General features: G+C 41.9%; 1 protein-coding gene across 1 annotated transcript; it reads right to left on the bottom strand.

Moving 5' to 3' along the window:
* Positions 1-7,727: 7,727 nt before the first annotated feature.
* On the bottom strand, positions 7,728-13,548 carry LOC135112971 (trypsin-2-like). The gene is made up of 3 exons (XM_064027905.1): positions 13,465-13,548; positions 9,467-9,535; positions 7,728-9,097 (listed from the first exon to the last, which is right to left on the bottom strand). Exons 1-3 carry the CDS (start codon positions 13,495-13,497, stop codon positions 7,892-7,894), a joined length of 1,308 nt encoding a protein of 435 aa, XP_063883975.1. The 5' UTR covers positions 13,498-13,548; the 3' UTR covers positions 7,728-7,891.
* Positions 13,549-14,085: the final 537 nt, after the last annotated feature.

The following is a 14,085-nucleotide window of genomic DNA, read 5'->3' as shown; positions in this document are numbered from 1 at the left end:
CTTCAAAAGTAGAAATGTATTATTTTCGACTGATCAAGTATTACTTTCCCTTATCTTACCATATAGTCATTGGTAGAGGCGGTAATGGCCATGTAATTAAAATCAGAAGCTATTAAGCCAAGGCTTGATATGGCTTGTAATGTATCCCTTGTTTTTGGCATCTGCTACCACTATTATTCACATTTTCTACCCACAACAGGATTCTGCAACGATTCATTGCCATTTAGTTTGTTCCTCAGACATATCAGCCGTTTTCTTCCGTTATATTCCCTAAATAAGTCCCCAGTAGAGGTTGCTCACCCGCTAAAATGGCCTCCTCTAGCAGTTTCAGGAAGTGTCGTCTGCTATAACCCACCTCCAGACCCCAGATCACCCAGATCCAGATCCGGATCACTCAGATCAGGAAAAATCCAGATCACGATGTAAACAGAACACGGACCATGATCTGAAACGGATCACGGTAAATAGAAGACGCCTCAAGTAGTTCCTTGCCTCTTATGCAGAGCGCAGACATGTCAGAAGGGTTAGGCGCCAGAGGCCGTATTAACAAAAATTCTTAACTAGAGAGGTTTGACTCAGCCCAACTCTTCTGTGCTTAACCTCCCAAGTCGTGCTGAGTCTACGTCTTAAATTTATGACAAGTTCGCATGTAGCTTAACTTTAAGACTTACGTTAAGACTAAGTTAACCAAGCAAAGACAAGGTCCATCTGTCTAGATGGACCTTGAGCAAAGATGGCCGATCGTCGAGCCCGAGCTCGCCATCTCAAGAATTATCAGCTCCTTGAGGATGTTGTCGATGACCTGAGTGACTCTGAACTGTTGAACATATATAGAATAAAACTGCAGGAGTGTTATTTATGACAGATTTGGCGGAAGTTGCATTGGAGAGCTCCACAGGAAGAAGTGATGCACTCACGCTATTAACTAAAGTAATAATTAGTATTATTTAGCCAATGGGAAATGCAGCTCTGCAGCAATGATGACCTTGGGTCTTCCTGTGTCCTGTTGTTGGCATGTCTCATTTTACCTTCTTAGTAATAAAGCCCCATGCTGCTTTTTTGTGCCGCTGAATAAGTGAAGCCCTTCAGGCTACTTCTTTCCTTATAAACTGACTAGACGAGGAAGGAAAGTCTTGCCATCGGTCCAGCTGAATTCCCTCTGTTGTTTTTTTTTTTTTTGGCCTTAAGTGTCATCATCTCCTCTATACTAAGGAGAAAAGGACAGGACAGGAGGCACTGCTTTGTGGGAGTGCTGGGACAACGCTGGCTCAAGGACGTAAACACTGAAGCAAAATACACACACTTTGAGCGGGATTTAATTTGCTTATTAATAAACACAAATTTATGCGCTTATATCCTTACAAAAATTGTTGACAAATTATATTTTTATCAATCCAAAAAAAAAAAAAAATGTAAAAGGATTGCACTATTAACTAGAAACTGAGAAATATAAGATTTTACTGTTTTGCTCTTTCGCCATTTCATAACGAGGCTTAAGAGTTCGGCTCAGCACAACTTTAAGACCGCTTAGGAGACGAACTCAAAGAATCTTTTTGTTATGAACCAATTAATCTGGTTTGCATGTGCCGAATTGGGACAGGAACTGTCGGACGAACTTGGAGCTCAAAAAAAAAAAAAAAAAAAAGGAAAGGAGTGATAAACCAGAAAGGAAAAATTGGGAGCATTAACCAGTCTGTTGAGAGAATTCGGTGCAGAAGACTCAACTGGCTACATGAACGTCTTGCGTATTAGTTTAGTGGAGTTTGAGGAGATAGTGTTGGACACAATAACGATGGATGTGAGAGACAATGAAGACTTGTGGAAGTTGCTGTTCGCCGACGATTTAGTCATCATTGCGGATACGGAGGAAGAGTTACAGGAGAGATATTTGTTATGGAAAGGGAACCTGGAGGGAAAGGGAATGAAAGTGAGCACACAAAAGAAGAAGGTTATGAGGAAATAAATGTAACATCAGAGGATGGCATAAGATTGAAGCAGACAAGAGAGTTCAAATACTTAGGATTAGTAATTGCAGAAGAAGGAGGAACAGAAAAAGCAGTTAGACAAAGAGTAAAAGCTGGATGGGAAAAATGGAGGGAAGTGAGTGGAGTAACCTTAGATAAGAAAATACCATTGAAGCTGAGAATGAAGATATACAGAAGTGTGTTGAGACCAGTACTTCTGTATGGTGCAGAGACAAGGTCTTTAAGGAAGAAAGAGAAAGGCATTCTGGAGAGAACGGAGATGAGGATGGTGAGATGGATGGCTGGCATTTCACTGTTAGAAAGGAGACAAAGTGAAGATATAAGAAAAATGTGTGGAATATGTAATATCAAGGAGAAGGCAAGAGAAGCACGACTAAGATATTTTGGACATGTGATAAGGAGAGAAGAGGATGAACCAGTGAGGACAACAATGATGGTGGAGGTTAGGGGGAGAAGGAGGGTTGGGAGACAGAGAATAAGATGGAGAGACGTAATAAGGAGTGACATGAACAAGCTGGGAGTGCAAGATGATGCAATGGATAGAAACAAATGGAGAAGGATAACTCGAGCGGTTGACCCTGCAATACAGTGGGATTAAGGTCGTATGAAGAAGAAGAAGTTTGAGGAGATACTTGCTATGACTACACCAGAAAAAAAAAAAAGATAGTTATGAGAATGGCAATTCCGTGCAAGACCAACCTGAGCTTTCTCGCACTTTTCTTCATGTATATTTCATTGTTTGTATTCCACAAACCTTCATATTTTCCATGTGTCCAAATATCTAATGATTGCATGAAGCTACTATGGACGTACTAGCTGCTGCGACTAGGTCACGTGATCATTACTCGCGCGCTACCGGCGAGCAAAGTTGAACAGAGTTAACTTTAGTAGTTGCGAGTATTTCTAGTCGCCAGCTGGACTTGCTAGAGGCGACTAACCTGTCACACTTAGCGACTAGGCGGCTACCAGTCGTAGCTACTGCAGGAGTGGCAAGTAAAGTCGTCTAGTGTGACTGCAGTTTAATAAGTGCCTTGGCACACCTCCTCAACTTTTTCTTCATTGACTACTGCAACATTCGCGGTCTTACATTTAATTTTCAATCGGTGGAGCATCACCTCTCCTCAACTAAACCTCATTTTCTTTTCCTCACTGAAACGCAGGTTCCAGAGGCAATTGGCAGTAGCCCCTTCTCTGTTCCGTCCTACTTTCTCTATCCTCATTTTCAATCCAAAGCTAGATTTTGCGTCTATGTGCGCAACGATATAACTTGCTCTCGTGCTCACATTCTTGGCTACGACCACAGAGTCACTCTTGAATTAAACTTATTTGTGCTGTATACCTCTAACCTAACTCCTACGATTATAAAAAAATTCTTTACTTATCTTCCAAAGTGGAGCATGTCCTGACTCTTTCCTTTTGCTGAGATCTCCATCCTTAGAGACTTAAATGTTCACTACCAGCTTTGGCTTTTATCTCCCTTCACTGGCCATCCTGGTAAACTAGCCTTTAACTTTGCTACCCTCCATGACCTAGAACAACTAATGCAACACCCTATAAATATTCTAGATCGTCTTGGAGATATGTCCAGCATTCTTCTCCTTACCCTAAACACTAATCCTTCTGCGTATGCTACCACTCTGTCTTCTCCGTTGGGTTCCTCCGACCACAACTTCATATCTGTATCTTGCTCTATCGCTACAATTCCTTCTTAGGATCCTCAAAGGCAGAGGTGCCTCTGGCGTTTTGCATCTGCTAATTGGGGCGACCTGAAAAGGTATTACTCTGTTTTTCCATGGAATGACTACTGGTTCCGTGTCAGAGACCAGTCTCTGTGCTGAGCGCATAACAGGGGTGATAGTGTCTGGTACTGAGGCGTACATTCTTCACTCTTTCACGCTAAATTTTTCAAGGCTTGGTATAACACAGCCTGTTCTCGTGCTATACATGATAGAAAGGTGGCCCACAAACGGTACTTGAGCCTTTCATCATCTGAATCTTTAGCATTATATTTCTGGCCGGAATCATGCCAAGTCTGTTCTCCAACTAGCCAGAATCCTCTTCATTAACAGAAAGTGTCAAAATATTTCTAGATTTAAATTCCCTCGTGATTTCTGGCACCTCACCAAAAACATCTCTAATAACTTTGCTTCATCTTTCCCATCTTTATTTCACCCTGAAGGCACCACTGCCATCTCATCTATTTCTAAAGCTGAACCCTTCGCTCAAACCTTTGTTAAAAACTCAATCTTGGATGATTCAGTGCTTGCTCCTTCCTCTCTTCCACCCTCCGACTGCTTCATGCTACCCATTAAGATCCTTCGCAGTGATGTTTTACATGCCCTAGCTAGCCTTAACCCTCAGAAAGCTTATGGACCTGATGGCGTCCCTCCTGTTATTTTCCGAAACTGTGCCTCCGTGTTTGCACTTTGTTTGCAACTTTGTACAGGGACCTTATCCGTCCATGTATGGAGTATACATCACAGGTATGGCAAGGGCGGTGAAGAGCTCAACTCATATCGCTATTTTAGACAAGGTGGAATAAAAAAAAAAAAAAATCGTCTCATAAACTCCTCTCTTCTAATTGACTGTCTTCAGCCTCTCTCTCATCGCCGCAATGATGCATTTCTTGTTGTTTTCTACCGCTGTTTTCATTCTGACTGCTTTTCTGATCTTGCTAATAGCCCCCTCTTCCTGCTGCACAAGACTTTCTACTTTCACCTTTATTCTATCCACCTCTGTTATACAAAAGTTAACCAGTATTCTCAGTCATTCATCCCTTTCTATGGCAAACTTTGGAACTCCCTGCCTATTTCTATATTTCCTCCTTCATGTGACTTGAACTCTTTCAAGAGGGAGGTTTCAAGACATTTCTCCTTTACTTGATTTTTCTATTTGGCTTCTCTTTGAGACTGTTACTCAAGTGAGTCTTTTTTTTTTTTTGCACTTGGCCCTTGGTCCTCTTACGTAAAAAGTAGTAGTAGTAGTAGTAGTAGTAGTAGTAGTAGTAGTAGTAGTAGTAGTAGTTGTAGTAGTAGTAGTAGTAGTAGTAGTAGTAGTAGTAGTAGTAGTAGTAGTAGTAGTAGAAGCAAGAGCAGCATATGCAGCAGTTGTTGTAGTAATGGTAAGGATAACTCTCGTACTAGTAGTAGCAGTAGTAGTAGTAGTAGTAGTAGTAGTAGTAGTAGTAGTAGTAGTGCTTCTATTTTCATTATTTGCCTTTATATTTATTATTTATATTATTTTATTATTATTTTATTATGTAGTTGTATTAGTGTACCATATAAATTATCATTCTATTCTATGTATATATGTATTTTGTCATTTACACGACCATGTGGACGCACACCGCCAGATGGACACGCAAACATCGCCAATTCATACCTCACCTGACTTCCCTTTGTACGTGTGCACATTGAGGAAACATCCAGACTCACACCTTTCACCTATTATCATCTACAAACTCTTTTCTCAACCACGTGACAAATGTCCTCCTATGTGATTGGTGGACGCCTCTCGACCGGATGTAAATGAATTAAGAGTCCAAAAGAGGCACTCAGCATTACACTACGGAGGGGGAGCACAATCTGTATATTCTCTACACTAAATAAGTGGCAGAAGCTTCATCCCATGTACTACATCCTGAAGGAAGTAAGATGGGAGGACGGCACGGTAATAATGGCATCAGCGGTTATCAGGCAGTACACGTGGTATCACTGGTAACAGCCGGTACAGCAATAATAGCAGCAGCAACAGCAGAATCAGCAGCACCAGTAATAGCAGCAGCGGCAGCAGCATTAGCAGCAGTAGTAGCAGTAGGAGTAGTAATTGTAATAGTAGCATTTGTGATTGTAGTAACAGTAACAGCAGTAGTAGCAGTGGTGATAACAGCAGTAGAAGAGGTCGTAGAAGTAGTAATAGTAGTAGTAGTAGTAGTAGTAGTAGTAGTAGTAGTAGTAGTGGTAGTAGCAGTAGCAGAGTAGTAATGGTAGTAGCAAGGGTCCTATCCATTTCGTGCCTATTAAAGTCACCCCTGTCCTGACTGCACCTGCCTCTTGTGCTTCCCCGGCACCAAATGACACCAATGCTGCGGCATATTGAATCAATCAGTTAGGTCCGGTTTACACTAGTCTATTTTTAAGGATTCCGTTTTCGTACACCGTCCAACAATGACGTCACCACCGTTTCTGTTCGAGCGACTGTAGTGGGAACCGAGCTCTGTTTCTGCCTGCGCTTGAACGGACGCCGTCGAGCGGAAGAAATGAACCAAGTTTAACTTTGTACGGAGAGACGGGCAGTGTTGCACGTACTGATATTTTTAATGTTCTAGGTATGATACTCAAATACATGAAAAAACGTTATTGAATTACAGCTTTGTAATGTAATAATGTTATATTGTATATTAAAAATTTTTACACTTTGTAGAAAAAGAAGAGTGACTGGGATCCTAGTATAAGGTGTGGCACCACCTCAAAGCATGTAAACACAAACACAAGGATGGACTTAACAAGTTTCAGCCCAACAAACTGCAGAAACGCAACAAGCCTTACTCAACAGCTATGGTAATGAAAGTGTATTAATAACTGACAACCAGACAACCGGAAAATACTGGTATATCCTCCCTCTTCACCATACCGTACATTAATACAGCAAGACACTGCTGCCCGCATCGTGCCTTGTAGGATTCACAAGTGTGTAGTTACTTATATTTCTTTACTGTGCAATAAATGACACTCTTCTCCCCTCACTGGCCTCTCTTCGTCAGCTGCGAGCAGCAAGGTGGCAAAAAAGTATAGAAAATCCTTGTCGAGGTCTCTTCTCCGCGCGGCCATGTCAACAAACATGGATACGGAGACAGCGGCCAACTCCTCCGTTCAGTACGAACTCCGTTTTTGTGACGTCATCGTTGGAGGCGGAATCCATAATAACGGACTAGTGTGAACCGGACCTATTAATCTGTGAACCCTACATCATCATCTGCCGTCACAGGGGGAAGATGGCCAAGGGAAGCGAGGTCACATGAAGATGGAGCACTCCGCTCCCAGGAAGGAGTGCTTCCACCAACTACCAGGTGGAGTCACCGTATCCACTGTCAGATGAGAGAGACAATGTGATGAGCGCCGCGACTGAGAGAGAGAGAGAGAGAGAGAGAGAGAGAGAGAGAGAGAGAGAGAGAGAGAGAGAGAGAGAGAGAATGTGTGTGTGTGTGTGTGTGTGTGTGTGTGTGTGTGTGTGTGTGTGTTTCCTTGCACACTAATCAACTTTTCTACTGGAGATTTCTACAGTAAAATGCTTTTCGTCTCATCAACTCCCCCTTCCTTTAACTGACTGTCTTCAGTCTCTCACTCACCGCTGCTGTGTTTCATTATGTGCTGTATTCCACCATTGTTTCATGACTACTGCTTTTTTTAACTTGCTAACCTAATGTCTTCTCTACTTCCACAGCCTTTATTCATTTTCACCGTTATTTTATCCATCTATAATAAAAATTACCAAATGTCTTCACTCTTTCAGTTTCATCTCTTACTGTTAAGCTCCGTAATACTCAACCTACGATTTCAAAAAATATTGTTTCAGAGGAGGAGGGACTAAGTATATTAACTTTTCTGAATTTTCTCTAAATATCCTTTTTTTGGGAGAGGCAGGCATAAAAATGCCTTGTTGTCTTGAAACGTACTACTACTATAACATTCATTGCTCTTCGAAATCATTTTCACCTTGCACTTCACAGGAGAAAAACAGGCAATTTTTTAAGAACAATTTTATTCAGCAGTTCACAACATATTTTTAGAAATCACAAGAAGAAACAGATTCACCTTCGGTAAAAAGTGTAAAAAAAAAAAAAAAAAAAAGCTAGAAAAATGGTTGTGGAGAGGAAGGGGAAGGGGCAACGAGCCGTGTCAAACCCACTACTGACAGTAAGTGGCATCAGCAGTGTTTTCCTTTATCCAGTCAAGGAATTTGGACACCCTGGCGTAGGCTCCGGGCTTGCCTTTCTCGGCGCAATTACCGAAGCCGAAGGAGGTTACACCGACCTGAACGAACTTGGAGCTTTCCTGCACGTAGAGCGGTCCGCCGGAGTCCCCTTGGCATGTATCCTTTTTGCCCTCCTGGTCAGCGGCACACAAAATCCTCTCACTGATTTGGTAGTTCCAGCACTTCGCGTCCAGAATGGGCAGCACCACCTCCTTCAGCTTGTCTGGCTGATCCCCGTCTGTCACCAGTCGCCCCCAACCACTGGCGATGCCCTTCATCCCTGCGTAATTCTTGGAGTCATCCTTGGGCAGACACACGGCGCGAAGCTCCTTGTTTTTGCTGAGGTCAAGTGTCTCCTCCAGCTGCAGCAGTGCCATGTCATAGTCGTATCCTTTAGGATCGTATTTGGAATGAAGAATAACCTTTTTCACATTGACCAAGCGCGTCACTCCAGAAGCATCGTCTGATGTGGTCGTCATGTCATGGTCAGCCACGCCCACCACCAGCCCTTCGTCAGATTCTCGTTCGCCTTGTTTGTTAAAGAAGCAGTGAGCGGCAGTGAGGGCGTACTTGTTATTGATGATGGTTCCGCCGCACCAGTATGACAAATGGTTTCTCTTCTTGAGGCCCACATGCCACGGATACTTGTGTGCAGGGTTCACGGTGTTACCTCCCACAATGCGGTTTAGGTTGGGCACTCCACACTCACATTTCCCGTCGCCAGTAGGTTGAGTGGGGGCCTTGGTGGTTTCGGGCTTGTTCGTGGGCTTGTTGGTGGTGGGAGGCTGTGTGTTAGTCCAGTATCCTTCAGAGGTGTCTTGATTCACCTTCCGAACAGTACACTCGAAGCCATTCTTGGACACCCACCGATTGCTCTTGAATACGATCTCCAGCTCGCTGGAATCAGAACTGAAACTTTTGGGGCCTTCGCCACAAAAGCGCTTCAACTCCTTCTTTCCTTGCATCACCGTCAGCCTGTCCTTCTTACATTTTTGCGATGCCTGAACATCGAATGTAGAACAGTACATCTCCAGTTTTGAGGTGCCATCATTAGCAGCCACTTTCCAAATGCATTTCGCCCTGTTGCGGTAAGAGTTGGGATAACCGGGGCTTCTCAGCGTCACTTCATCATCCACCACCTGCGGGACACAAAGTCTTCATACCCACATCTCTATGATAAATTAGCCAAGTCACTTATTTCACACACATTCCCTTCACTTTCCTTGGAATCCCTTCAAAAGTCACCTCGCTCTTTATGCATCGTTTGAGAGGGCCTTAATGCTCTTCTTTCTTACCACCTACAAATATTATGCATTTCATCCCAACCACTTTAGTATGAAATAAACGTCCTGGAACCTATGCTGACATATCACCAGCTGTCCGGTTATTTAGTTATTTTTGCAATCAGGAAGTGTATGCTGTTGTGTCTATGCATTCGTGTCTGTCTCTATATAATTATCTCTTTAATTTTTTCATGCAACAAAAGTAAACGGAAACAAAATAGCTACCAGTTTGCCGCCGCACTTGGACGCCTTCAAGATTTCCTCTAGGGCCAAGCCGGACACGGAGGACAAAACCTGTGGAGGAACGAAGACTGTTGTAAGACTTGGGTCGAACTCTCTCACACTCCTTCAGATACACACACACACACACACACACACACACACATAGACAACAGCCTGTAACTGTTGTCTGTGTCTGGGGGAAAATATAGTCGTGACTTTATTGTTACTGTTGTTGTTATTGATATTATTATTATTATTATTATTATTATTATTATTATTATTATTATTATTATTATCAATATTGTTATTGTTATTATTATTATTATTACTATCATTATTATTATTATTATTATTATTATTATTATTATTATTATTATCATTATTATTAATGTAATTATTGTTATCATTACTATTATTATTTTTTATTTATTATTATTATCATCATCATCATCATCATCATCATCATCATCATCATCATCATCATCATCATCCTACTCCTCCTTCTCCTCCTCCTCCTCCTCCTCCTCCTCCTCCTCCTCATCATCATCATCATCATCATCATCATCATCATCATCATTATTATTATTATTATTATTATTATTATTATTATTATTATTATTATCATTATTATTATTATTATCATCGTAATTAGTTAGGCGTGAAGTTAGACGTTCTGAGACGTCTCCACCAGTTTTTCTCAACATCCCAGCTGCTGACCCTGTACAAGAGCATTATCCGTCTATGTATGGAGTATGTTCCACATGTCTGGGGGGGATCGTTCCACTCATACCGCTCTTCTAGACAGGGTGGAATCAAAAGCCTTTCGTCTCATCAACACCTCTCCTCTAACTGACTGTCTTCAGCCTCTTTCTCATCGCCGCAATGTTGCATCTCTAGCAATCCTCTACCGTTATTTTCATGCTAACTGGTCTTCTGATATTGCTAACTGCATACCTCCCCTCCTTCCGCAGATTCGCTGCACAAGACTTTCTTCTTTTTCTCACCTCTATTCTATCCACCTCTCTAATGCAAAAGTTAACCAGTATTCTCAATCATTCATCCCTTTCTCTGGTAAACTCTGAAACTCCCTGCCTGCTTCTGTATTTCCACCTTCCTGTGACTTTAACTCCTTCAAGAGGCAGGTTTCAAGACACTTATCCCTCATTTTTTTACCGCCGCTTCGGACCCTATCAGGGACTGGCATCTCAGTGGCCTTTTTTTTTCAGATTTTTGTTGCCCTTAGCCGGTGTGCCTCCTACATAAAAAAAAAGTCCAAGTCTTATCCAATAGATCCACATATCTTTGAAGCAGTAGAGACAGAGGTTAGAGCTTGAGTGAAGGAAGCAAGAAAGGTGTTAGGAGGTATGAATAGACTGAGAGTAAGGCACTGAGAATGAATATAAAGAGAATACTGCGTGAATATTTGCGTCTACTGCAGAGTACTATGAAATATGGGAGTAGCAGACAAAAAAAAAAAAGGAGAGAAAAAGAAAAGAATATAATGTAGATGAGATGTCTACGGAGTATGTGTAGAGTATCTCGGATGTACAGAGTCAGAAATGAGGAAGTAAGAAGGAGAACAGGTGTTATAAGAGATATGCCAGGACGGGCAGAGCAATGTGTACCAAGATGGTTTAGACGTGTTGAAAGAATGAAGGGTGACTAGAGAAGATACCCTAACTTTAGACTGGGTCCGTAGGTGTGTGCCTATGCTGATGAGCTGAAAGCAGCGAAACCAAGCAAGCGGTGTTCGGGTGGCGCCTTTGCCGCCGGTGGCACCCCACGGAGGGGGCCTCCGGGTAAACGGTCAAAAGTATATTCCAAACCTCATGCGCTACCCGTCGAACTATTTGTGTTCAACGTTGCGAGTAGGCTCTGAGGCGTAGGCGCTCCTGCCCCGCTTAAACACGGATGGTGTGCGGACCGGTTCGAGGTTCTCGATTTCGGTCCGACTGTCCGTGATTTGCTGGGTCCGCAGGTGTGTGCCTGCGCTGATGAGCTGAAAACAGCGAAACCAAGCAAGCGGTGTTCGGCACGGAGTTAGGGTGTTGCCTTTGCCGCCGGTGGTAAAGTTAGACTAAAGAAGAAGATCGTAAGATGAAGTGTAAGAGGTAGGTCACGTAAGGGATGGATAGGTAACGTAAAGGAAGCCTTAAAGGGAAGCATAGTAGAATGATTGTGTGTGACGAGCGAACAGAGAGGAGCTATGAGTGTGTGAAGAATGAAGCGGGCATGACACCTCCAAAGGAGGCACCACACATCGATGATCTCACGCAGGTGTGGGGCAATTGTATATGGGAAGGAGCTATGAATGAGCTTTGTTCTGGACCAAACTGTGCACGCTGTGCAGCTGGTCCCCGTAAAGTGAGGTAAGGAGTACTTTCTCTTCTCCTCTGAGGAACAAGGGGCTAGGAGAGTGGTGTGAATGACCGTGAATATGAAAGTTATGTGCCTTATCTTGGCTACCTACCTTTTTGGGAGAGATAGCCTTCATCTATGTGCCTATATTTGTATGTATATATTATTATTATATTACCATATACATTGTATAACAATATGTATATAACAATAATAATAATAATAATAATAATAATAATAATAATAATAATAATAATGATAATAATAATAATAATAATAATAATAATAATAATAATAATAATAATAATAATAATAATAATAATAATAATAATAACAATAATAATAACTATTATTATTATTATTATTATTATTATTATTATTATTATTATTATTATTATTATTATTATTTCATCATTATTACATGTACTGGTCACAAAATATATGCAATGCCGAATCCTAAATTGCACAAAATTAAAATTCCCATTTCCATTCTCATATAGACGTATATATGTAAACGTACATTTAGCAGTTTCATTGTGATAATTCGCAGCTTTTCTTATTCTAAAAAGTTTAAAGATTTCGGCATGAGATTTTATTTCTTTAACTCATTTATTGCTGTGGCTTCTCCAGCATAACAAAACTGTATGATGACGGGAATGACACCTTCAGTGGGCCATTTTTTTATAACATGTTGCCCTAAACCAGTTCCTCTCTTACATAAAAAAAGATAAATAAATAGATAAATAAATAAATAAGAGTGTATTCAAAAAGACGTCACTGAAGGCAAAATGAGCGGTCAAGTAGTGGAAGCCTTCCAGTGTACTGTATGTACGTAGTTTTATCTCTACGCTTTAAAATCTAGTGGGATGACTAAGATTAGGTGGCGTTGTGGCATTACCAGTGAAAAGCTTAAGCAAGGATTTGTCCAACAAGTCTGTGCTGGAGGAAAGCAGGTTAACGGAATGGGAATATGTTGAAGGAAATGTGGCCAGCGTAATACTGCCTTACGTAACCAATTGCTTCTTTGTCAGGAAAGGAGGAAAAATGTGTACACTCGCTACAAATGAAGACTTGACGAGCTAAACACTGTGATGGACACTGAGTGGTCGAACAGAGACTGAGATCTATCCCTGTGTGTATGAGAGAGAGAGAGAGAGAGAGAGAGAGAGAGAGAGAGAGAGAGAGAGAGAGAGAGAGAGAGAGAGAGAGAGAGAGTCAGATAGAGAGTCAGATAGAGACAGACAGACAAACAGACAGACAGACAGACAAACAGACAGACACACAGACAGACAGATAGACAAATGGACAAACAAACAGACGGAAAAAAATAGTGTTTCAGGTGACGCACACTTTCCATCCATCTTCAATCCATCTTCTTTTGGTTTTACAATAAATAAATTTTATGCTTGATCAGGAAAGCAGCGGGTAAGAGCTTTGCCTTGAAAACGCCATGTTGAAAATTCTCTCTCTCTCTCTCTCTCTCTCTCTCTCTCTCTCTCTCTCTCTCTCTCTCTCTCTCTCTCTCTCTCTCTCTCTCTCATGAAACAAATTCTCTTCAATCTCAAAAATGTTACCCTTATCACTACCACCGCTCTCTCCGAATTCCCACGCCACCATCACCATAACAACCACTGCATATTTACCAAGAAGAGGCAAGACACAGCCAGAGGACGCATGGCTGCCTGGCTATCTGCAAATTCTGGCTGACTCCAACTCTTCCCTAACTCACTATATAGTCCACTCTACAGAAGGAGGAGGAGGAGGAGGAGGAGGAGGAGGAGGAGGAGGAGCAGGAGGAGGAAGAAAATGTGGAATTGCGTCTCAAAAACCGCCGCAGGTGATACATAAAAAGGAGGAAGAGAAAGGGGGAGGGGAGGATGAGGAGCAGGAGTAGGAGGAGAAGGAGGAGAATCACAAGTGTCAAGCCACTCACTAAATACTTACAAATGGCGATCACACTTATGAAAGAGATGAATATACTGTGCTGTTTGTGTGAATGAGAGCGTGAACTTACGGACGATTCAAATCCACACCTTTCCCTTAAATAACTCCGCTCTTTGTCTCTAATTGCCTTGGGTCTTTTCACAAGGTTCCTCTACCATGTTATTATCCATTTATGTGGGCGTTGTAAAGAAGGTGGTGAATGATTGCTATTGCTACCTAGCTTCTGATTTTAGCGCGTCTTTGAGAAACCATGACGTTTGAAACTCGACACATCTTTTGAAACGTGATGAGACTCAGTAATTTCCACGCCTTCCATATTC

The sequence above is a fragment of the Scylla paramamosain genome, chromosome 2 (assembly GCF_035594125.1).
Source record: "Scylla paramamosain isolate STU-SP2022 chromosome 2, ASM3559412v1, whole genome shotgun sequence".
Classification (NCBI taxonomy): Eukaryota; Metazoa; Arthropoda; class Malacostraca; order Decapoda; family Portunidae; genus Scylla; species Scylla paramamosain.
This window is presented reverse-complemented; position numbering and strand designations above follow the sequence as displayed.